Here is a 25,762-nt window from a genome sequence, read left to right as displayed (position 1 = left end):
ACACATATATATGTGTATATATATACACACACACACACACATACATACACACACACATATATGTTAACTAACTTGAATCTAAATAAAAAATAAGTAAATAAATTTCTGTAACTGTTTTAAACACAGTCATAGAATGATGCACTTACTAGTTTGATCCTGTTGGGAGAGGTCCTGGGGTTTTTTATTTAAAGAGCAAATTGTTGAGTGTGCTATTTAAAGGTAATGTGGAGCACTGGAAATAGACTTTCTTCTCTTCAGTAGAAGAGGAGGTTAAAAAAACCTATTAAAAAAACAGAAAAACTTACAGATATGAGTGTACACACATAACTTGCAAGGAAAGGGCACATGAGCGAACTGGGAGATAATGACATTTGAAAGATAGTGTACTAGAGTATGGGAATCTCTTGAGATTTTAAATTATTTCTTGAGAACCAACTTCATCCTCGGTCAGGCATGAATTGGATATGTTATGTTGTTCATTCTTTGATTTGTTCATTCAGTAGCTCTACTAATTACTGAGAAGGGGAACTGTGCAGGGAGCTGAGAGTGTTTAAAGGGAATCCAACTATGTGAGTGGCTTCAGGGCAAGGCTTCCTTGGGGATGTTTGAAGCCAGTGAATGAAAGAAAATTTACGTTAGATTCTGCTGGATTTCGTGGCAGTCTGAATTTAGGCAAACGGTACATTTTATTGGTTTCCAGTTTTGTTTTCACTTTGTCTTTTTAGGGCAAAACAAAGATAGATGGAGTTTTCTTTTGTGTAAATTTAATTTTTGTCTTGAGAAATGACAATAAATTAAAATTCTAGTTGCCCTAGTTAGACTTGTGAACTAATTACTTGGGAATGATGGAGAAAATGAAAATGAGGGTTAAATACCTTTAACAGTTTATTCATTAGGCTCTGAAGCTAAATCGCATTACCTTTGTAATAGCCGTCAGTGCACTCTGAAATTCTCTTGTGTAACTGTTTCTAAAATGGATGGTGCCGACTGGGGGTCCACATTTGAAACTGCCTCGGAACAGGAAGACTTAGGCCTCAATGACCACACTGGGAGGTCTCTGCCATGGTCGTTGGCACATGGACACAACAGGGTTTTTTTTGTTTTTTTTTTTTTGTAATTCATAGGCTCATTTCAACCTTGCTGAAGTAGAGTTAATGGCTTGTCCTGTATTAATTAGTATTTTGTCTTTTTAGTACATAAGTTATGATGAGCGTTACAAACAATGGCATCTTAAAATCAATGAAAAAGACCAGACCTAGCTTCATTAAAAAATTTACTGGCTCCCCTGCCTTCTGTATGAGGAGAAGTAAAGGTGTGGGAGCAGGAGCTATCTGGAATGTCTAATCAGGAGGGCAGTAGGTGAAGTTAATAAAGCAGTGGAAGTTGGTGTTACCAGGTGCTGAGAACTGTGTGCGTGTTCATGGTTTTTCACTCTCTGGTTGTCATTCTTGGACCACCAGGGTTTCCCGTTGTTTTGTTAGTGTCTGGATTGGTATCCGAGGTGGCTCTTCTAGACAGTGCTTCTGAAAACACATGGTCTTGTTTTATACCACAGATTTGTTTGGAAAATAATGGGTGCAAGTTGTGCTTTTACATTCTAAAGGAATGTTTCATATAAATAACATGACAGTATTTGTAAAAGCACTTGCACATGTCTAAGTTTGTTTCCTAAGTTTATCCTTGTGTTTAAGAATCCTTCATTGAATCTGTTTGGGTCATGAGTTTGGATTAGTAACGTGTTTTTTTTTTTTTTTTTTGAGCGAGGTAGAGGATCCAGGTGAGTGAGGGGCGGAGAGAGAAGAGGGAAAGAGAGAATCCCATGATGGGGAGTGGGGGACAGAGAGAGAGAGAGAGAAGCAGCGTTCATCTGAGGTGGGGCTCAAACCCACCACCTGTGAGATTATGATCTGAGCCGAAGTCAGATGCTTAACCAACTGAGCCACCCAGGTGCCCCTAGAATCTAAGTAATCCTTAAGTTTTGGATGGCCAGCAGTGAATATTTGGATAGCTCTGGATTTATTCAGAAATTTAGATGAAATTCTTTTGAATTTTGACTGCTGCATTCTGATAGCAGAGCTCAGAGAACAAAGCATATTTATGTACCCAGCCTTCTTTAAATTAGAGCTCATGTTTATATTCTTTTCTACTTTACAAAAATTATTGAAAAGGGGACTTTTTGCTAGTTTGCATTCTAGGACCGTGAGTAACTTAATGTAACAGGATTTTATATAGAATGTATTTTCCAGCTGTTTTCTTATCCTCAGCTGTGAATTTGTTGGTATGTTAATTGTTCTACAGACTGAGAAAGCTGTGCAACCCCAAGCCTGTAACAGCAGGGCAAGTGTGCTGTCAGCTCACTCTGAAGTGGCTTTCAGTGAGTGCGAGTAGATCTTGTGTAACTTTGATCACATGATACCACCTTGAGCTTATTTTAAAGTTTGGCAGTTATTGGTCTGCTGTAGATTGTACTGCTACTAGATCTATGAAATATTTTCCTTCAATTTAGGAGTTTCCCATGATGAACTGCTTGAGTTAGCCAAGTTTCATTTTGGTGACTCTTTGTCCACACACAAAGGAGAAATACCAGCTCTGCCTCCCTGCAAATTCACAGGAAGTGAGGTAGGGCAAGCCTCCTTAGCTAGTATTTAGCCCTTTGGGTTTCTTGGGTTGTATTTATGAATGAGTATACAAAATGTGCTTATTTTTAACAGGAGTAAAATGGAAGAAACCAGAGGCTTAAATTGAAACATAGAAAAAGGGAAAGGGATGGATTCATTTGCTTATATTCCATATTATTTAACCACTTACTTTCCTAATAAGGAAACAAGGTTTTGAGGGGAATGTGATAATTTGGTCTTTTTGTGCTTTTTCTTTGACACTGTGCCCAGTTATGTATTGTGAGCTATAAAAGTGTTTCTATTTTTAAAACTCCCCAAATTTTGATTTTCACATCAGGTTTATTCTTCATTAAGTTCTGCCCACAGTACACTTCTGGGAGTAGCTGTTAGAGCCAGAACTTGCAGAGAATCAGCTACTTGTCAGCTGTAGCCATAAATCTCGTTCGGAGGCCTAGTTTGCCACATTAGGGATGGTGCTCGAAGGAAATCTATCAAAAGTGGTCTGATGTTGGCAAATGCATAGAACTATAGCATTGGTAGGACAAAAATAAGCTTTGTGTCCCTGTTAGAAAATAGACCGTTGTGTCACGATTAGAAATTAGAATGTTCCTGATTTCTGCCAGTGAAATAATGCAGTCCTTTTTGACCAGGTAACCATCTGGTGGCTATGTATGTGGGGTTTTTTTGTTTGTTTTGTTTTTAAGTGTTTGAGAGCAAACATGCACATGTGGGGTGGGGGTGTGGGCAGAGAGGAGAGAGAATGCAGAATGCACAAACTGAGATCATCACCTGAGTCAAAGTCAAGAGTCAGACACTCAACTGACTAAGCCACCCAGGTGCCCCTGTAGTATTTCAACTGCAGATCTTTTGGTGAAGTTTTCTTTCTAGAACTCAAGAAATTTTTCTGGATTAGACTGTTCAATGTAATGAGGCATGATGTGTTTCTTTCCTGTTAAGCCTGTTACACAGTGGCAGTCTTTTTTTTTTTTCCCCCCAAGTTTATTTTGAGAAAGAGAGGGTGTAATTATAATTAGGGCAGGGGCAGAGAGGGGGAGGGAATCCCAAGCAGGCTCCGCACTGTCAGCACAGAGCCTGACGTGGGGCTCAATCTCCCAAACTGAGATCATGACCTAGGCTGAAACCAAGAGTCGAACGCTTAAATGACTGAGGCATCCAGGCGCCCCTATACACAGGCAGTCTTCACTAGAGTTGTGCTTTGTTTTAACTAGATTCGAGTGAGGGATGACAAGATGCCTTTGGCACATCTTGCAATAGCTGTTGAGGCTGTTGGTTGGGCACATCCAGATACAATATGTCTCATGGTTGCAAACACACTGATTGGCAACTGGGATCGCTCTTTTGGAGGAGGAATGGTAAGTGATTTTATGAATAATTTTCCATAATAAATGTCAAGGCAGAACTCTGTCTTGTGAATGGACTTTTAAAATACAGACTGATCCTGGAGTGCATCCTGGGCTGGGAAAGATTTTTGTGTGTGCTCTAAGTATATAAGTCGGATAATTAGCAAAATTTGAAGGAGGATAGAATTCACTAATAGTACCATTATTAGTGCTAATATTCTAGTTTTAATAATTGTTTTGATGTTAATCTCCTTGGGTTTTAGAAGTGTACACAAAACATCACATGTCTCAAACAGTTGAAAAAATATGTTAAAGAGAAGGATAAAGCAAACATGGTAAAATAACAGTTGTTAGAGAATTTGGGTAAAGGAATTCCTCATACTGTTTTTGTACCTTTTCTGTCTGAAATTACTTCAAAATATAAAGTATGTTTGTACTCAAAGATTTCAACAAAATATACTTCATATAAACATCGTAGGCTTCACATGCAATAGAATTTGAAATCTTTAAGCATACACAGCAAGGAGCCCTACAAATTGGGTTGGTAACGGGAATGAATTATTTTAGAATTGGTGCAGCTGCTATGTTAATTACAAGGATTCATTGCTTTTACATTGTGAATTTCTCTGGGGGTACACTGGGCTGGTGAGAGAAGTATTGTTCTTAGTCTCATTGAATTTTAACTTCATATTGAGATGCTGCTAGATAAAACGGAGACACAGCCTCTCAGGGCATTCACTATTTGCCACAGAACTCATTTTGCTTTCTGGTAACTTGGGCACGTATACCTACAGTTCTCTTGGACAATTTTTTTTGTTACAGAATCTATCTAGTAAGCTGGCCCAGCTCACCTGTCACGGCAACCTCTGTCACAGCTTCCAGTCTTTCAACACGTCCTACACAGATACAGGATTATGGGGCATCTATATGGTTTGTGAACCGGCCACCATTGCAGATATGCTACATGTTGTTCAGAAAGAATGGTGAGAAAATAAATCTTGTTTAGAATTCACACTGTTTTTAAGTTTACGTATTTATTTTGAGAGAGTGAGAGCGAGCAGGGGAGAGGCAGAAAGAGGGAAAGAATCAAAGCAGGCTCCGCATCAATGTCAGCACAGAGCCCAACACAGGGCTGTCTCACAAACCATGAGATCATGACCTGTGCTGAAATCAAGAGTTGGACACGTGACCAACTAGGGCACCCAGGCATCCCTAGAATTCATGTTTTTACAGTGTTGACTAGTTTTGATGGTGATACTAGCATTTAGTCAAGAGAAGACTAAATAGGGGCGCCTGGGTGGCTCAGTTGGTTAAGCGTCCGACTCTGTGAGTTCGAGCCCCGCGTTGGGCTCTGCGCTGATGGCTCAGAGCCTGGAGCCTGCTTCGGATTCTGTGTCTCCCTCTCTCTACCCATCCCCTGCTCACGCTGTCTCAAAAATAAATAAACATTTAAAAAAAAAAGTTAAAAGCATCAGTATTATTTTAGGTTTTGTGTAGCTATTGGGATCATTAATAACTTTTCACTAAGTTGAAATCCTAATTATGTGTATGTTGTGGAATAATACATATAGTGTCTTTAAGTCATTAACTCAAGTCATTTTCAAACTACTTGACATTTTGATTTGGTTTTAGGATGCGACTCTGCACAAGTGTAACAGAAAGCGAAGTTGCACGAGCCAAAAATCTTCTGAAAACAAACATGTTGTTGCAACTTGATGGTAAGAATAAAGACCTAAGTTCTATTTTCATATGGTTGATCAATATTCCAGTACCTACGTGTTTCCTCCTCTTGTAAACAGGTTCCACTCCAATCTGTGAAGATATTGGCAGGCAAATGTTATGCTATAACAGAAGAATTCCCATCCCTGAGCTTGAAGCAAGAATTGATGTAAGTAGTGTTTAGACACTGTGAGGCTTGTACAAAAGTTCCTTGTGACAAAGCTGAAAATAGGTGTCCTAAATTCCTGCTTTAGTTCTAAAAAGTTCCAGGTACAGAATGTGTCTTTACTATGAAAAGCTCCGAATGCTAGTTATCTTCTCTATTTCAGGCTGTAAATGCAGAGATAATCCAAGAAGTGTGCACCAAATATATTTATGATAAGAGTCCAGCTCTTGCTGCTGTTGGTAAGCCTGGCTCCTTTTCTTTGAAGTACAGGGTGCCTAATGGCTAAGTACTTGTCTTTTATTCAGTTTTAACTGTTTGTCTTCTAATCCTTAGGTCCCATTGAGCAACTGCCAGAGTTTAACCAGATTCGCAGTAACATGTGCTGGCTTCATGATTAAAATGCTCCTAATCAACGTATTTCGACCATATATATTTATAAAGCTAACAGATCTGCAAGTTTTGAGCTACCAGTCCCTCGAGAAAAAAAATATACTTGGAAATTTGACTGAAATACTGCATCAGACTTTGAAAGGCTGTAAGACCACCACAGTGAATGGCAGATAGCACACTTTGAAATTATCACTTGAAATAGAATTTTAAGAATGAAAATTTGTACAATATTTTCAGTTTTATTATAAAAATGCACACACAACAAAGATTGTCATTTCTTGGCTCTACTTGCATTCAGCACTTGCTCTTGGGCAGCTTTCTTTGCTTTTACCATCTCGACGAGTTCCTAGGAAGGGAGAAAGGTGTCAGAATTTGCATACTTTTCTGGTGTTTAGTTTGGCAGAAGTATGTAAAACATTGAAATTGGGTAAATCTGTATAATGATTACCACTGAAAAGGCTGATTTTACCAACCGCCAGAGTTGGAAAGCTTTCTTGTAATACTGACCCTCACAACTACTGTGGTGGTGACATCACACACACACAAATAAATGGTAACGGCATTTATAAACTCTAAATATCTACTACCTTATATCGCTTCATGCAGTCCTTCTTTGTCCTGCCAGGCACTGCTTCTGCTATTTTCTCCCATCTTTCAGGTGTATTTACTGGGTACGTTTTCAAAGCCTGCTCCAGAAGTTTCTGTTCTTCTGTTGTCCAAGGGGTAAAATCTGTGCATGGACCTGTTTAAGAAAAATTTTTATTTGATAAATCTCATCCTGATAGAAAATTCTGTTGCAACACCTTTCCAGATAAATCTTTTGGTGCACAGGTATCTTGGTAAGTGGCCATTCAGATCTGTGGTAATTTTGAACAGATTTTTAGAGATGACACACATAAAAGCCTCTCAAGTATTAAATAAGAGAAAAAAACTCGGAGATATAGCTCACATCCCCAAAAATCTCTCGAGGCTTTTTTTTTTTTTTTTTTTAAGTAAATCAGAAATACCTATTATAATGCTGATCTCTTCCAACCTAATAATCTTACCAGACTGGTTCAAAAACACAAGTGTAAATGATAAATCATAAGGAAGCTGCCTGACAGTTAAACTTTTAGGCCGATGAGACCCTGAAAAACATTTTCAGTTTACACTGGAAGAAAGAGCCTAGGAAAATTAAGCCAAGTGCCCAAAGTTTCAGTGTAGAGGCAAGGTGACATTAGATTCTGTGTTCCAGTGTGGCATTTTCAACACATTTCTTGCAGAACCAATGCTAATAAGAACCTCTACTAAACTAACCCCTTTATGCTTGACAAGACCTCTCAACATGTATCAGAAACAAATATAGGTCTATCTAAGATTGTAAGTATTACACATCCCATTTGTAGGAAAATGTTAAATAGTTAAAAACCTGGATGTAGTCCGCTTTCAAATTCCAGGGAAGCCCTCAGTGGAATTTCCTTTCATTGGTCTGAAGCCCACATTTAACACCATGGATTTCTCTCTTGGAAAAAAGATGGAGGGCATAAAAGGAGGAGAATAAACCCCTTTAGAAGTGCCTTCCAAGTGTTTTGTAACTTGCTTTTGTTACTTAAAAGAGCCTAAATAATGCCCGGCCTAGACCCCCCCCCAAAAAAATCACCTCTGATTTTTATAACACAGTGTGATAAGCCTCTTCTAGTATTTTCAAACTGAAATTTTGGGATAATATACCAGATTAATAAAAGTGGGACTCTTAGAGGACAGAGGTAGGTTATCACATTGAGTTATCAGTTAATCCCAAAACATGCATTTGGAACTGATCCGGAAAGCATATTCAAGATTAGTGGCTCAAAAATGCACGAAGTGAAACAGAACTTTTTCCAACTTTGTCAGCCACTCACCGTAAGAAAACAAGTCACATCCCAAATGTATATACATGAACAAAAGTTTCACAACTTTGTTTACACTTATGTAAGAGGTATAATGCTCTCTGATATTTTCTATTCATGACCCACTTAGGGGGTCACAATTTGGAGTCTGAAACACTGGTCCAGGTTAATCAAATTAGGTAGAACACCTAAGACAATGTCAGCACCCTAATATGTTTTAATATTTTGAAATAATTTCAGAAGAACAAAGAATCCCTGTATATGCCACCCAGATTCCCCAAATGTAAACATTTTTACCATGCCTGCATTTTCTCTGTATATCTCAGACATAATTTATTCTGAACCACGTAAGTTGCAGACGTGATGCCCCTTTACTTCTTAGCTTTTTCCTTACAAACAAGGACATTTTCTGTCATAGTGTATTTTCCCCAATCAGGAAATTAACCTTGATAAAATACTATTACCTAGTCCATAGAGCGTATTCAAATTTCAGCTGTCCCCACATCCTTTAATACTGCTTTGTAAAATCTGGTAAACAAAAGAAACCCAGCTCCTTCCCTAATGGCCTCTGAAACGGAAGAACTGTAATTTTCAGTTATATGAATGTCCTGAAAATGCTTGCTGTCCATCTTCTAGTCTGCTAAACATTTTATTTTCTAATTATTCTGAACACAGACCCCTACATTTTGTCTGTCTTCACATAGTGTAGGTACAGGGCTAGCAGTTTCTACTTAAAGAAAAACAAAATTTACCTTCAAACCGTTCCGAAGGTGTTGCGTTGTCTGCTTGAGGCACCACTCCATGTTCTTTTTTAAATTTATCAAATGCCTTTTTGTTTATGTCATCTTTTTGATGAGGGTCTGAGAAATGAAAAAAACTTATTGCAGGTCATCTCATTCAGTCATTAAATTGCACAGATTTTTGAAAAATGCATTTGAGGTAGCAAACATACTGATTTTGCAAAACTAACTCACCAAGTTTCTGAAGACTCTTTGCTTTGCCAATAACATCTTTGGCGGTTCTCTTGACTCCAGAAGAAGAATGGATGTTCATGTAATTAGCAATAACCTCCCATCTAGAGACACCAATGTAATAAATTTAAGAGGGAAAAACCCCCAAATAAAAGCCAGAATGATCCCTATGTTTGTAATGTATACAAGTTAGCTATAATATCTACAGAATTCACTCTAAATTGGTAGTCTCCTTACTATTACCTGGATTACACCTTTTGCTTTTCGTATGTTTAAACCAACTGTATATAATCTTGGCTTCAAGTCTGTAGAAAACCTTACAGATTCTGTGTACAAACCAAGAGAAAATCACACATTTGTGTATACTGCCATTTGGACGTGTAAAGAGAGAAATCATTCTTTGCCAACAGCTTTAGTTTCCTCAACTATAGAAAGGAGGCTGGATCTATAAGTCTTCTTTTGAGTTCTAAACTCAGACTCTGCAGTAAGTTCTGGTTTGAGGTGGGAAGCCAGAAAGAAGGATTAAGGCTGTAAGAGAAAACTTCAGAATGCAAAAACCTAGTCCCTAGTACTAGCCACAATGGAATAAGCCAACATGAGAGTCACGGTTTATGTCTCACGATCTTTAAGTTCTTGAAAAATTGGTGAAGCGTCCACTGTATGGCATCCATACATGTATGTGAGTTGGTGTGAACTGAAAAAAACCGGCAGGTTCAAAATACACCCTGCTTTTCACACTTTCTACTGTGGCACAAAATTTAGACTCCAGCATTCCCTGGAAGTTTCTGCTCTAACCAGTGCTCTCTGGGTGCTTGTCTGCATTCTCCCCAGGCCCTAGTATACATGCTCAAGACAAGTCCCTAGTATACATGCTCAAGACAAGTTTCATTAAAACCAGTACCTTGAATTTGTTCCAGCAGGGAAGAGGTTCACAGCTTTAATTAGTAATTGCAGATCATCTTCTGACCAGTTTTTACTGCCATTTCCACTCCCACCAGTTGATTTCTCTGCATTCTTAGACGCTTGTCGCATTCGAGCCTCAGCTTCCTCTTTCTCTTTTCTGATTTGCTCATTTATTTCTTCTATCTACACAAATATCATAGGTAAGTCAAAGACTTAAAGCATCTAGCTACTCTCCCTGCAATTCTCACATCTCACTATCCTGACAATGACCGACGACACCTCCCGAGCCAACCCCAAAACCAGCCATCAGCTTTTCATTTTGGCTTTGCCTCACTCCGGCTTCTGGGCTGCAGAGCTCTGCTTGAGGAGTCAAGAACCAAGCACAGCCTGCCCTGCCCTGTATTCATACTGTGTGACTTCTGTTTGCTTTGGACACTACTTGTCGAGTCTATGGACACTGGGTTATTTCACCCACAAGCCATTTCACACCTCTCTTCAAGCTCATCCCCACTCTTTTCAGAAGAGAATATCCTTTATTTTCTACAAGAAGGTAAAGGCATAGAAAGTGGCCTGTGTTATCTTCAAGTTCCACCCTTAACAACGTTCCTTCCAGTCTACCTTTAGACATGCACAGACAAAAAAGAAAACCTTTACGTGGCCTTCTTGCTCTGTTAACGGCTCTCTTGGGGTCAGTCATCTGTAACTCATTTCCCTCCTTCCACCCCTTAGAACCATTCACCCCAGTGCCAGCGATTCCAGTGACTCCCATCATCCCTCACAGTCCCAAGTCCTTCTGGCGCCAGTCCTGTAACTAGTCACACTTACGTGGCACATCCTGCCTACAAACGCCAGACTAATACTATGTTAACTCTTTGCTACTCAGACCTCTGCAGTAATGGAAATCAGGCATCATGGTATTACAAACCTGCTTAATTTGGCTCTACTTTTTCTAACCATCTCCCATGTCTCTCCCATGTGATATGGTTTTTCATGTGTTCCTCTGACCTTCATCTTCACCCTGTCCATCTTCCAAGCCTGGCTCAAACCCTTCACTGAACCTTCCCTGACCACTCTGCCCTGTACTGGGCACTTCCTATTTAACCTACAGCACCTACTGCAGATCCTCCATCTTTTGGTCCTCAGGCCTTTTTTCCTCAGTGTAGTTTCCTGAACTCCTTTGTGGCAGCAACAGCATTAAGCATTTCTCCAAACTACTTAGGCATAGTGCTGTATATTGTAGGTACTAATACTTACTGCATTAAATTGGATTTCTGGGCCTGTTTCCTCATCTGTACCATAAAAGGTATACACTAGACAGAACAAACATCTCTTTTGGTTCTAAATGTTAATGTCCTACAAAAATGCTCAAGGAATAGTCAAACAATTATTAACGTGCTAGATACACAACTCAAGCACTATACATGGTAACAACTATACAGACAAAGTCCAATTTAAAATAACAAAAGCGCTTACTAGAAGTAACACATACTGAGGGACACAAAGAGAAAAATGAGATTCTTTGCCTTTATTAGTAACTTCTATGTAAGGTGGGGAAATCCTGAGGTGAAAGCAATATTGTAAGCAGAACTAAACGCTAAATACAAGTAGAAGGGACGCGTTCTTCTATTACCTGTTTTTCCAGAGCAGCCTTTCCTACTTCTTTTGTAGATGATGTGAGTGTTTCATTCAAGCACTGTAAGCTAAAGGAAAAAAAGGGATGAAACTTTATCCAAAGCCCAAGAAAAGACTGCAACAGCCCTCCTATGGTTATACCTTGCTAGTTCAAGCCGATCACAAAGTTTTTCCACTTCTTCCATCATTTTAACCCGCTCTGCCTCATTGTCAGAGAAGTGATTCCAGGTCTAGAAGCACAAACACAAACATTTTCATCTTTTATCTACTGACACTGAATGATATGTCCATAAACACAATAAGCAGAGCATTAAGTTCTCAAGAGATACCTCAAGTGAACGTATGGCCTTCTGAACATTAACAACCACACTCCCAGGGCTCTCCCCTGACCAGCTAGCAGTAAAAATGCTTTTACCAAGACGATGGAGAAGCAAAACAGAAAAAAGGTGATGGTGTGGAAGATCTCTGGATGTTATAAAAGGATTCCTCAGAACCACCTACGAATCAAATTCTGTATGAGTACTCAATGTTCTCTTTGTTAGGCTGCCTATTCTATCTTCTGTGTGCTCAACTGTAACGTTTGCTAGACATTTTAAATGTGAAATTAAAAAGATAATGTAATGTGTTAAGGAACAGGAGATATTAGAAAAATTATGATTAAGGATTATGCCCAATGTCTCCCATTCCTTACTTCTCCTTGCTTCCTTAATGCACGCAGTCTGGCTCTCACTAAGGTCCCAATGCTTTTACTGCTGACCCTTCCCTAGCATCCAAAAAGCACTACAGATTTTCTTGCTACCTGTCTGCATCACTCCTCGGGCTCTTCTTCCTCTTTCAGTACCTAAATTTGGGTGTTTGCATCCCCCACCCTCCTCCCTCTCAGCCCTCTCTCTGGGTGATCTACTCACACGGCTCCTAGTGCCACTGAGATAGAGAAGACCGTGATCCCAGAACTCCAGACTTGTACACCCAACCACCCACTCAGAATTTCCATTTGAGCATCTCAGTGCGCTCAACATGCCCTAAACTGAAGTCAACTGGCAGAGGTGGAAAGGGCTATAAACTGAACTCTTCATTTCCTTTCAGCTTTTCCTCCTTTATTTTCTGTTTCATTGAATTATACCAGCATCCACCCAGGGTTCCATGCAAGACACTGGAACACATGTAAATACTCCTGTACTAACACTACCTCCCTCCAGCACACAATCAGTATCACCTAGGCAGCAGCCTGTCCTGCCTCCCAAATACTGGCTCATTTCATTCACCTTATTCTATTCCCACCCTCTCTGAAAGGCACAATATTCTCACCTGGATTATAGCAAAAGACTCCCAACTGTTTCTGCCTCAAGCCTTCCCTCAGCATCCTGACCCAAACCAACTCAGGAGCAGATACGAACTAGCAAGACACAGAACATCCTTCAAGACCTGGCTCCTTACCTCTTCGGTGGCCTTTGCTTCATTAAACCGCACTTCATGGATCTCTGCTTTCTCTCAATGCTCCCTGACCTCTCTCATCTCTGACCCCATACACATACTACTTCACCTGGATGAATCCTACTAGATCCAGAAAACCTCCCTTGACTACCTGTTTTTTGGTCCTTCCTCATCCTAGTAAGATAAAGTGTTTGAAATGCCTGTTCCCTTGTCATTCTCCACCATTAACCAGATTTCTGGAAGGCGAGGACTGTATGATCATTAGATCTACATCAATTATGACTGCTTGCACATAGTAAGCACTCACCAGATATATGATGAATGAATACATGAACTCCTGGAAAGGAGCAATAAAAACAAAGTCATGTAATGCCAGAACTTTTACCCTCGTTTATGCATCATCTCGAAGAACTATTCAAGCTTTCTATTTTCTAATTGGCTTCTTTAAATTTTTTACTGATTTCTCATTATATGCCAAATATGCTACATACTGCATGGGAATGTTCTCATTTAAACATCATAACACTATTACTAGGTACCAATTCAGCTAATGTGTAGGTGAGGAAACTAAGGCACAAAGGGGCTGACGTAACCTCCTGAGGGCCCATAGATAGTAAGTGTTAAGTGAAGAATGACTTCAAAGCTAGGCAGCTTGCTCTCAGCCCATACCCTTTACTACCATGATACACTGCATCCTTCTCAAAACAATTTTCTTGGTGAAATCCGAGGAAAACATTTCATTTTTTTCTATTTAGACTTTCCTCTCACCAACCAGAAGCCTGAAAAGACCACCTGTGTTTGTATTCTGGTTAAACCTTTTTCACAGCCTGCTGACAGGGCAGAGTAATTTCAATTATGTTATCAACTGAAGATTCAGAATGGCATATATTAAAATATATGGGGACCTGTTACAGACACAATAGGAGACATACACTAAAGCCTTTGAAATGGTCTTATTTGGATCCTAATTTGAATAAACCAACTATACAAAGACATTGTTGGGATAACCAAAAATATATGAATATGGACTATTAGAATATCAAACAAGTCTTTTGGGGGTTTGAAAACAGCATGATGGCTATGTTAAAAAAAAAAGCCTTGATCACAGTTGCACGTGAAATTAAAAAAAAAAACATGAATTTAAAAGCATTTTAAGGATTTAAGAGATGTTTAAATGAGATAAAATGTGTACACCAGTTTAATTATATTTACATAATATAAAAAAGAAATATTCTTAAGTTTAATTAGCAATTGGATTTACTTGTTACCTAGTGTTGGTTCAATCACAGTCTGACGCACCTTGCATGAGTTTCGAAGTTTTTGCCTTTCCTTCTTAATGGCTTTTTTCTGGATATCTTTTTCCTTCTTTGCCAATAATGCTTGTTGTCTAACTTCCTCCTCTTCTTTCTCTTTAGCTAACCGAGCAGCTTCCAATTCAGCTTGTCTTTGCTTTAATGGAAAATAAAATTATTTTAATAAGAAAATTAGGATTTCTAAATGTCTGTAACCTTGTTTTACAAATTCAATCTTTTAATAAATTAGGAAAAAATGTGACATGTCAACTTATTGAAGATGGAAGGTTAAACTGAGAAAAGCAGCTGGTAAAGTTCTTTCTACATTTATTAAAAATATAAAATAGAAACATTAGAAATAAGCATAGTATTAAAGGAATGTATACGACATGTTTTTGCTTAGTAAGAATTTGCTGGTAAAGAATATCCCTGTAATTATCAATGGTACCAACTTACCAAGATTTACGCACAGTCGCACCTAATTCTCTACGTCAAGATTATAGTTTTTAAAAGAGATCTGAAGATTAAAGATTTTATGAACAATTTGAAGTCTAGCTTCATCAAATGTCACCTTACTTTTTCTTTAGCTTCTTGCTCCTTCCGTTTTGCTTCTGCTTTTGCTTTCTTTTCTGCTTCTTTCTTGGCTTTTTCTTCTTCCTTAAATTTTTTTATCCTTGGATCACAGCTATATGCATTGTCTACCAGAAAAAAAAGTTAATTTTTTCAATTTCTAATTCAATTTCTAACATTTAACTAAAGATCCTTTTAAATTAATTGACTGATTTTGGGAGAGTGCACACCTGTGAGCAGGGAACAGGGTCAGAGGGAAAGAGAGACTCTTAAGCAGGCTTCATGCTCAGCACGGAGTGTGACACAGGGCTTGATCCACGACCCTGGATCATGACCTGACCCAGAATCAACTGACTGAACCACCCAGGCAGGCGCCCCCAAAGAACCTTTTTAAAAATACTAATTATACTTACCAACTAATGTTCTTATCCTATTCATTTCTTCTTTTTTTCTTTGTGCCCTTGTTGCTCTGTTCTGCTTTTCAATCCATCTCCTCTCATCACGACTTAAAATATTGGAAACAAAGTATTGGTTATAGATGGTATGACTGGAAAATGTAGTATTTTATAAATTTATGTGTAAATAATGTCTGATATTAACATTAAAGGGTGATTCTACTTAGTATTAATTTTTGTTGGCTTTTTTAGAATATTCATGTCGAAGGTATTTCCCTACACACACAAAGAAAACTAAAATTAAACCAGTTATGCAAACAGAAGAAAAATAATTTGCTGAACTGAGCTTTTGTGACAATTATATTCGTTGGTCATTTGTTAACATACCCTAACCATGTGGCCCCATCTAGTTTAACTTGTGAGATGGGATCTCAAAACACTCAACTCAAAAAATGATACACAAAGAGAAATTTATACAAAAAAATATATGTAGTATATTTTTACGTCATCACAAATAACTATCTTCCTTTATTAGTGACTTACATACATACCATTCTGCTTTTTCTTTTTCTTCTTCATCTAAATAAGAAAATTCTCTCCAAGAATCAAAATTATACCTAAAATAGAAATTAAAAAAAAAAAATCAAGCTAACAAATAAAAATCTTCCTTGTAAGATTAAGTTAGGTGCATATAGTGCTAAGAAACATTAAAGGCAAGGTCGTCTTGCAGACAGCGCCCCTCACATGGTGGACCTAACACTATGCTCAAGTCGTCTTCTTCCTCTTTGTTAAATGACACTGATTTGGTATGAAAATCTAAAAGTACACTCCTCACCCCTAAACTAAAATCACGCCTCCCTGCCATCTCTCCATTAGCTTTTTCTCTTGCCTGGAACTCGTTTAAGTTCTCCCTACTTTCTCCTTTCCTAGTCTGTCACGCCTTAAGGCAGCCCTCATAGTGGCTATTGTATCTCTGATTTGTATCCTCTGAAGGGAAAAGCAACTACAACTGGTAGAGCTAAATTTGGTTATTTTTGTTTCACAATTTCATGTTTTCATTTACCAGATACTTAATCAGAAAATATAGCAAATGTAATACAAATTGGCCATGAGTATTTATTGTGTTCATTAAACATTAGTGAATCAGAGACAAAAAAGCACTGCCTTCCTTGTGTATTCAAGTATTTTTAATAGCAAGACAAATGAAAATATTTTCATTTTTACTGAAATCAAATGGCTCCTTAATAGTATGCTTGATATCTAGAAATGTGATGATTAGAAAACAGATTTTAAAAATCATAGAAGCCTAAATATCACGTAGATTACAGCAGTATGTGAAAACTATTATGATTACTTCTGAATAGAGTGCTTTTGTTCTGTGATTCTATTTTTCAATAAATTTATGAAAAATCAAGTATTTATTGCATACTTATCCTTTTAAAAAATGACAGCATCATAGGAACAGTGTATTCACTTACCAGAAAGAATAAAATGCATCTACATCTTCAAATGATGAATTCATATCACCAAGTTTAGGAACATTTTTTTTATTTGACCATCTGAAATAATAAAAGACAAAAATTCAATTCAAAATCTGTACAAAGGTCAACAGACAAACTAATTTATTAAAAAACATTTTTTTATAAATCCTCTACATCCCCTGTGACTAAGAAATGGGGCTGGAAGATCAGCAGTGAAGTGTCGAACAATACAGGAGCAGGGAGAGAGGACAAGGGTAGATGGGGTTGGGGAAAACAATGGAACGATGTTCTCACCATCAGGTTGTCTTCAGTTCTACAAATTACAGGCTTGTGGCAGCTGCCATACTAGCTAGGAAAAACAGGCAGTGCCCCCTTTCCCAAGCTCACGTACTCCTGCCTCTAAACAGGCAGCACAGAAGCAACCTGCAGGCTCACATTTTTTTTTCTTAGAGAGTAAGAGTGTGAGCGGGGGAGAGGGGCAGAGGGAGAGAGAATCTTAAGCAGGCTCCACACTCAATAGGGAGCCTAACTCAGGACTGTGGCATCATGACCTGAGCCAAAATCAAGAGTCAAGCACTCAACCAAATGAGCCACCTGTGCGCCCCCCAGATTTTTAAAAATGTTAATATAGAGGGAAGATTCCCACCCTCTCATTGCCATGACCATCCCCACTAAGAGTCAGGACTTCTAAAGCAGCTCATCCATCATCTCGGAAAGGATTCTGTGGGCTGTTACTGACCCATGTTTTCTACTCTATGAAACCATTCCACAACAAAATGTATTACACCATTTTGTTTTTACCACCTTCAACACTATTATAAAAAAATGAGGAGCGGGGCGCCTGGGTGGCTCAGTCGGTTAAGCGCCCAACTTCGGCTCAGGTCGTGATCTCACGGTCCGTGAGTTCGAGCCCCGCGTCGGGCTCTGTGCTGACAGCTCAGAACCTGGAGCCTGCTTCTGATTCTGTGTCTCCCTCTCTCTCTGACCCTCCCCCCATTCACGCTCTGTCTCTCTCTGCCTCAAAAATAAATAAACGTTAAAAAAAAAAAAGTTTAAAAAAAAAAAATGAGGAGAGGGGATGGAGAAAATATTTAAGTTGCACTAAGCCAATGAAGTGGGTCTTAAGCCTGGCTGCACATTAGAATCACTGGGGAGTATTTAAATACCCTACAGGCATTCCAAACTAATTAAACTGAAATCACAATTAAATTAAAATTTCTCCAAGTGGAACACAGCCATCAGGAGTTTTTTAGCCTCTCCAGGTGATTCCAACATGCAGCCACACTGTGCTCTAAGGAAACCCTCCGGTGCAGATGAAACCAAAAAACACAGAATATTGATATACACCATTTAAAAACGGACTTCGATGAAATAAATTACAAATACAGTAACATTAAAGATATCTCATCTTTGGGGCACCTGGGTGGCTCAGTGTCTGACTTCAGCTCAGGTCATGACCTCACAGCTCGTGAGTTCGAGCCCTGCATTGGGCTCTGTGCTGACAGCTCAGAGCCTGGAGCCTGTTTCGGATTCTGTGTCTCCCTCTCTCTCTGCCCCTCCCCTGCTTGTGCTCTGTCTCTCTCTCAAAAATAAATAAACATTAAAAAAAAAAAAATCACCAAAAGAGAGAAAAAAAAAAGATATCTCATCCTTTGTCAGAGAACTTTACGATAATGAAATGCTCCAAGAAAACAGTTCCAAAAGAACAAAAGCTTTATCAGATGATAAGGGGCCAGAAAGAGTATGTACCCATCAGTAAAAGGGAAGCAAAAGAATGGGAAATTACTATCACTTAAGTAAAATATCACACTACATAAAGTCAGTTACTGTTCTTTCCCACAAAGGAAATCAAAAAGAAAAATATCCAATGAGGTGTAAAGGAATTTCACCATCAAAAGGCAGAACTTCTGGGGTGCCTGGGTGGCTCAGTTGGTTGAGTGTCTGACTTTAGCCCAGGTCATGATCTCACAGCTTGTGAGTTCGAGGCCCACATCAGGCTCTGTACTAAATGCTCAGAACCTGGAGCCTGCTTCTAACTCTGTGTCTCCCTCTCTCTCTGCCCCTCCTCCCCCGCTCATGCTCTGTCACTCCTGTCTCAAAAATAAATATTAAAAAAAAAAAAGAAAAAAGGCAGAACTTCTGTTCAGAGAGCAAAATAAATGAGAGCAGTACATTCACCAGAGGGGCTCAATACTGTAGAGAAGGACAAAGAGAACAAAACTTTTATCAGGGGAAAAATGCAGAAACCTGGAAGATTACATGAAGCGGGCCAATATAGCATTCTGATCACAAGGGGATCCCTTAACTCACCTAGAATTCCGTTCAAACACTGGGGAAAACACTTCGAAGAAATTGTCCTTTGCTTCACTTTTAGAAGGAACTGAGTTATCAAAAGTAGGATCTACACTGTTGAATGCCCGTCTTTTCACTGGATCAGATAACATTTCATAAGCTGAGGAAAAAATGGTAAGGTCACATTACTATGATGCTACATTTTTTCTCTGTGAGAAAAAAATCCCCTTCCTTTAAAAAAAAAGTTATTTTTCGGGGTGCCTGGGTGGCTCAGTCGGTTAGCTGACCAACTTTGGCTCAGGTCACAATCTCACAGTTCGTGAGTTTGAGCCCCTCGGGCTCTGTGCTGACCGCTCAGAGCCTGGAGCCTGCTTTGGATTCTGTGTCTCCCCGTCTCTCTACCCCTCCCCTGCTCACACTCTGTGTCTCTCTGTCTCTCAATAATAAACATTTTTTTAAAAAGGTTATTTTTCATATTTAAAAATTTTGTGTGTTTGTGGGAAGGAAAAGATTGAATGTAGGTAATGATACCACTAGTGCTACTGGATAGAATCTGACTTCATAACTTCTTTCAGTACCTCTTCTGGAAGGCAAGTGACAAAACAGTGGTTAAATACTCATCCCTTAAGAATGCATGACTCCAAGGAAATAGAAATAGCTACAAAATTAACTGTTAGAGTCCAAGGTTGTAAAAAAAACAAAAACAAAAACAAAAACAAAGAACCTTTAGCATCTAGCATTTTGAGCACTACGTAAGAGTAGGCCCAAAAGAGTAAGTCTGAAAGGGGTGTACACGATTTTAAAAAGTTATCATCAAAATGTAAAATCACACCTAACAACACACACTTAGATATGGTAACAATCTATATTAATTTGCTTAACGAACATATGGCTATGTAAAGAGCAATGAACGTCATCTTGAGTCCCACAGCAGGATACAATCAACTTTTGGATTTAAATTAGCAAAACATCTGAGGACAATTTAGTCCTACAAAGTATCTGAAATGGAGAAATAACTTAGCATTCTTGTTAGAGAACACTTAGGATGAAATGACTGCAGGAGGAGTTTCTCATGTAAGAATCCCCAGAAGATCTCGTTAATACACGGACTGTCAGCGGACCTGGGGTGGGGACCTGGTTTCTGCATTCCTGATAAGCTGCCAGGTGCTGCTGATGCTGCTGGTTGAGAGAACCTCGCTTTGGGAGTAAGGCTCTGGGGTGGGTTATCAGAAACAACCAGATATAACCGAAAGTGTTTTTAAATGTCATGGTATACTTAAATTAACTACAGTATATACACTAGAAATCCAACCCTAGCACTTAATGATCACCACCATTGTATTTTCTTACCTTTAGTTATGCAAGTGAAGTAGTCATTATCTCCTTCTTTGATTGGTTCACCAGCTGCTTTCCGTTTGTCTGGGTGATGTTTTAAAACCATTGCTTTATCTACAAAACAAGCCAGATTTAGACAGTTTGTCACTTTATGCATAAAAACTAAAAATAAAGATGAGGAGCTTGGGAAGATGGCGGCGTAGGAGGATCCTGAGCTCATCTTCTCCCACGAACCCATCAAGGCTGCAACTGCACACAGTGGAACTCACTCTGAAAAGGACCTGAAGACTAACAGAACAGCTTTTCCATAGCTAAAGACGTAAAGAGAAAGCCACGTTGATAAGAGGGGAAGAGGTGCGGCTGGGAACCAAATCCCTGGGGTGGCAACCCTTAAGCAGGAAGGAATTCACAGGTGCAGAGGTCCTCCCTGGGGAGTAAAGGGATCTAGTCCCCACTGGGCACCCTTGCCCTGAGGTTCTCTACACAGGGAAGAGAAGCCCCCATTAACATCTGGCTTTGAAAGTCAGCAGGGCTTACTTCACTCCAGGAGCTGGAAGGCTATCCTGAGACTCTGCTTTTAAAGGGCAAACACGCCATATCACTTGCTCTAAGACCCAGCACAGAGGCAACAGTTTGAAAGTGCCTGGGTTATTTATATGTGACAGAGATTTACTAATTATACAGTATGTGCCAGAGGAGCAGAAAATTCCGTAGGAATTTTCTCCAGAACGAAAAGTGCTGGCAGGTGCCATTTCCCTTCCCTCCTTCAGCCTAGCGGTCCCGATGCTGGTGGGAGCCAGTTGTGACACTCTCCATCTGCCTTGCTAACACTCTTGTCCCACCTCATGTTCCCTGCAGAAACACCCCACCCAAAGGCGCCCATCCAATGTGGCGGCCATCCCACCATACTTGGTGGGCAGCCCTGGTTAGAACTAGTGCCTCTCAAAAGCAACTATGGACAGAAGAGGGGGGAAGCCCTATTCATCAACACACCTGCCACAGTTTGTAGCCTGACCCTTAAGCCAGCTATGTTGGAGGAAGCTTTGCCTGTCAATGCACCACACCCACAGTAGTGCTGGACCAGTCACAACGGGAGAGTGCACACAACCCCCACAGAAATCATTCCTGGAGGGACTGGTTCTGGTGACCAGGTGGGAATCGCACTACTGGGCACCACAGGACACCTTTTATATAAAGCCACTACTCTCAAGAGCAGGAGAAGGAGCTGACCTAACACACAGACACAAACACAGAGTCAGACAAAATGAGGAGACAGGAATACGATCCAAATGAAAGATCAAGACAAAATCCAAGAAAAAGAGCTAAACAAAATGGAAATGAGCATTCAACCTGATTAAAGGCTCCAAGTAATAGCCATAAAGATTGGAGGGAAGAGTGAATGATACTGTGAGTACTTCAACAAAGAGACAGAAAATATGAAAAACAAGCTCGAAGGAATCAATGCCTGATTAGAGGATGCAGAACAGATCAGTGATCGAGAAGACAGGGTAATGGAAAGCAACCAAGCTCAACAGCAAAAAGAAAGAAAGAACTTAAAAAATGAGGATATGTTAAGGGACTTCTGCAACAACATCAAGTATAAGAACATCTATATTATAGGGGTCACAGGAAAGGGGAGATGGGGCAGAAAACTTATTTGAAGAAATAATGGCTGCAAACTTCCCCAACCTGTAAGGAAATAGAGACCAGCTCCAGGACATAAAGGGAGCCCCAAACAAGATGAAACCCAGGAGGTCCTTCCCAACACACAGTAATTAAAATGGTAAAAATTAAAGATGAACAGAGAATCTTAAAAGCAGTAAGAGAAGAAGCAAACAGCTACATACAAGGGGAACCCTATAAGGCTGACTTTTCAGCAGAAATTTTGCAGACCAGAAGCGAGTGGTGACACATTCACATTGCTGAGGGGAAAACAACAACAACAAAACCTATAACCAAGAGAACTGTACCCAGCAAGGTTATCATTCAGAATGGAAGGAGAGAGAAAGAGTTTGCAAGACAAACAAAAGTTGAAGGACTTGATGACCACTCAAGCAGCTGTACAAGAAATGTTAAAGGGAATTCTTTAAGTGAAAAGAATAAGAGAAGAACATGGTGAGAGGAACACTTCACTGGTAAAAGCAAACATACAGTGAAGATAGTAGTTCAATCACTTATAATGCTAGTAAGGAGGTAAAAAGACAAAAGTAGGAAAATCAACTATCTACAAAAATCAGTCAACAGATACACAAAACAAAAAAATGTAAAAAGTACTTGAACTTAAGCAACTATCAACTTAATATAGACTGATGTTATATATGAACTTCATGGTAACCACACACCATAAAACTTTAATAGGCACAAAAAAAAATAAAGGAATCCAAGCATAGCTCTAAAGAAAGTCATCACATCATGAGGGTAGAGAGCATGAGAAGAATAAAAAAAAAAAAGACAAGAGCTACAAAAAACCCCCCAAACAAAACAAAACCCAGCAAGCAATTGGCAAAATGGCAATAAGTACATACCTATTAATAATTGCTTAAAATGGGGGTGCCTCAGTCAGTTAAGCATCTGACTCCTAATTTTGGCTCAGGTCATGATCTCACTTTTTGTGGGATCGAGCCCTGCATCAGGTTCCATGCTAATAGCACAGAGCCTGCTTGGGGTTCTCTCTCTCGCTCTCTCTGCCCTGACCCACCCATGCACTCTCTCTCTCTCTCAAAATAAATAAATAAACATTAAAAAAAAATAATTGCTTAAAATGTAAATGGTCTAAATATGCCAAAAAAGACAGAGTGGCTGAATGGATAAAACAAGACCCCTCTATGTAAGAACATGATGTCTACAAGAGACTCACTTCAGACATAAAGACATATACAGACTAAAAGTGAAGTGATGGAAAAAGATAGTCCATGCAAATGGAAGCAGGAAAAAAAAAGTTGGACTAGCAATACTCTACCAGATGAAACAGACTTTAAAATAGGCTGTAACTAGAAACAAAACAAAGCATTACTTAATGATAAAGAGATCAATCCATGAGAGGCTATACGAATTGTAATTATCTATACACCTAACAGAGAAGCACCTAAATATATAGAAAAATTAATGGTTATAAAAAAAGAAATGGACGGTAATACACAATAATCAGAGTAGCCTTTAACACCCCACTTACATCAAAGGATAGAATATCCAATAGAAAATTAGTAAGGAAACAGTGGCTTTGACAACACATTAGACCAGATGTACTTAACAGATACAAACAGAACACTGCATCCAACAGCAGAATACACATTCTTCTCAAGTGCACATGAAACATTCTCTAGGATAGATTTCATGTTAGGCCATAAAACAAGTCTCAATAAATTTAAGAACATAGTAATCATACAAGCATCTATTACAACCACAACATTATGAAACTAGAATCACAGGGGAAAAAAACAGGAAAAAGCAAACATATGGAAGCTAAACAACATGCTACTGAATCAGCGGGTCAAAACATTACCTTGAGACAAATAAAAATGAAAATGCAATGGTCTAAAAACTCTGGGACATGGCAAAAGCAGTTCTAAGAGGGAAGTTTACAGCAATACAGGCGTACCTCAAGAAAGAAAAAAAAAAAAAAAAAAACTCAAACAATCTAACCTTATACCTGAAAGAAAAAGAACTAGCAAAAGAACAAACAAAACCTGAAGTTACTAGAAGGAAGGAAATAATAAAGATCATAGTGAAAATACTGAAATAGCGAGACTGAAAAAAAAAAAAGAAAAAAAATCAATGAAACTAGGAGATGGTTCTTTGATAAAACTGATGAACCTTTACTACAGTCATTAAGACAAAGAATATTCCAATGAATAAAACTTGAAATGAAAATGGATAAGCTACAACTGACATCACAAAAATACAAAGGAATGAAAAATTATACACCAACAAATTGGATAACCTGGAAGAAATGGATAAATCCCTAGAAACATACAATCTTCCAAGACTCAATCAGAAAAAAGAAAAAAGTCTGAACAGACTGATTACTAGTAATGAAATTGAATCAGTAACCAAAAAACCCCTAACAAACAAAAGTTGAGGATCAGATGGCTTCATAGGAGAATTCTATCAAACACTTGAAAAAGAGTTAATACCTATCTTTGTCAAAAACAGAAGAGGAAGGAATGGTTCCAAATTCATCCTATGAGGCCAGCATTACCCCAATACCAAAACCAAAGACACTACAAAAAAACCAAAATTACAAACCAATATCCCTAATGAATACAGACGCCAAAAATCTTCAATAAATATTAAGAAACCAAATTCAACAATATATTCAAAGGATCATACACCATGATCAAGTGAGATTTAGTCAAGGAATGTAACAACGGTTCAATAACTGCAAATCAATCAACATGATACACCATATTAACAATGAAGGATAAAAATCATATGATCACCTCAATACATGTGGAAAAAACATTTGACAAAATTCAACATCTATTAATGATAAGAACTCTCAATAAAGTAGGTACAGAAAGAACATACCTCAACTTAATAAAGGCCATATATGACAAACCCACACCTAACATCATACTCAATGGTGAAAAGCTAAAAGCGTTTTCTCTAAGATCAGGACAAGGTGAGGATGCCTATTTCTTGCCTCTTTTACTCTCAACATTGTACTGGAAGTCCTAGTCACAGCAATTGGGCAAGAAAAAGAAAAGCCATTCAAATTAGAAAGTAGTAAAACTGTCACTATTTGCAGATGACACGATATTATACATAGAAAACCCTAAAGACACCACCCCCAAGAAATTAGAATGAATGAATTCAGTGAAGTTGCAGGATACAAAAATCAATACACAGAAATCAACTGCATGTCTATATAATAACTAGCAGAAAGAAAAATTAATAAAACAATCTCATTTACAACTGTAGGTGAAACACCTAGGAACAAATTTAACCAAGGAGTTGCAAGACCTGTACTCTTAAAAATGTAAGACACTGACAAAAGAAACTTAAGATGACACAAATAAATGTAAAAATATAGCATACTCAAAGATTGGGAGAACAATTGTTAAAAATGTGCATAACTACCCAAAGAAATCTGCAGATTCAATGCAATCCCTATCAATCCCTATCATCCCTATCAATAGTGTTTTTCACAGAACTAGAATAATCCTAAAATTTGTATGCAACCAAAAAAGATTCTGAAGAACCAAAGCAAATCTTTGGTTCTTTTGATACCTGGAGGTATCACAATCCCAGATTTCAAACTATACTACAAAGCTATAGTACTGAAAACAGTATGGTACTGGCACATAAACAGACACATAGATCAATGGAACAGACA

At 38.6% G+C, this 25,762-nt stretch overlaps 2 protein-coding genes across 5 annotated transcripts in view; one reads left to right on the top strand and one right to left on the bottom strand.

Annotated features, from left to right (window-relative positions):
* The window catches only part of PMPCB (peptidase, mitochondrial processing subunit beta), a 14,352-nt gene extending 7,507 nt beyond the window's left edge, over positions 1-6,845 (top strand). Inside the window, exons 7-13 of the mRNA XM_049641344.1 lie at positions 2,507-2,619; positions 3,848-3,991; positions 4,802-4,962; positions 5,612-5,697; positions 5,779-5,867; positions 6,028-6,103; positions 6,198-6,845. Coding sequence (XP_049497301.1) covers positions 2,507-2,619; positions 3,848-3,991; positions 4,802-4,962; positions 5,612-5,697; positions 5,779-5,867; positions 6,028-6,103; positions 6,198-6,262 — 734 coding nt within the window. The 3' untranslated portion in view covers positions 6,263-6,845. The remainder of the gene's footprint in view (positions 1-2,506; positions 2,620-3,847; positions 3,992-4,801; positions 4,963-5,611; positions 5,698-5,778; positions 5,868-6,027; positions 6,104-6,197) is intronic.
* The window catches only part of DNAJC2 (DnaJ heat shock protein family (Hsp40) member C2), a 36,513-nt gene continuing 17,223 nt past the window's right edge, over positions 6,473-25,762 (bottom strand). For 3 of the 4 annotated variants that reach the window (XM_049641340.1, XM_049641342.1, XM_049641343.1), the window contains 14 exons: positions 20,443-20,541; positions 19,111-19,252; positions 16,798-16,878; positions 15,871-15,936; positions 15,338-15,429; positions 14,931-15,052; positions 14,362-14,511; positions 11,770-11,858; positions 11,627-11,696; positions 9,995-10,179; positions 9,097-9,197; positions 8,875-8,982; positions 6,842-6,996; positions 6,473-6,600 (listed from right to left, as the gene is read on the bottom strand). In XM_049641340.1, the coding sequence (XP_049497297.1) occupies positions 6,526-6,600; positions 6,842-6,996; positions 8,875-8,982; positions 9,097-9,197; positions 9,995-10,179; positions 11,627-11,696; positions 11,770-11,858; positions 14,362-14,511; positions 14,931-15,052; positions 15,338-15,429; positions 15,871-15,936; positions 16,798-16,878; positions 19,111-19,252; positions 20,443-20,541 (1,535 nt within the window). In that variant the 3' untranslated portion in view covers positions 6,473-6,525. Of the gene's footprint in view, positions 6,601-6,841; positions 6,997-7,259; positions 7,756-8,874; positions 8,983-9,096; positions 9,198-9,994; positions 10,180-11,626; positions 11,697-11,769; positions 11,859-14,361; positions 14,512-14,930; positions 15,053-15,337; positions 15,430-15,870; positions 15,937-16,797; positions 16,879-19,110; positions 19,253-20,442; positions 20,542-25,762 lie in introns of those variants that run through there. The other variant, XM_049641341.1, reaches the window with a different exon arrangement.

The sequence above is a fragment of the Panthera uncia genome, chromosome A2, assembly GCF_023721935.1.
Source record: "Panthera uncia isolate 11264 chromosome A2, Puncia_PCG_1.0, whole genome shotgun sequence".
Taxonomy (NCBI): domain Eukaryota; kingdom Metazoa; phylum Chordata; class Mammalia; order Carnivora; family Felidae; genus Panthera; species Panthera uncia.
The sequence above is the reverse complement of the archived record's forward strand: the minus strand, read 5'-3'. Positions and strand labels throughout refer to the sequence as shown.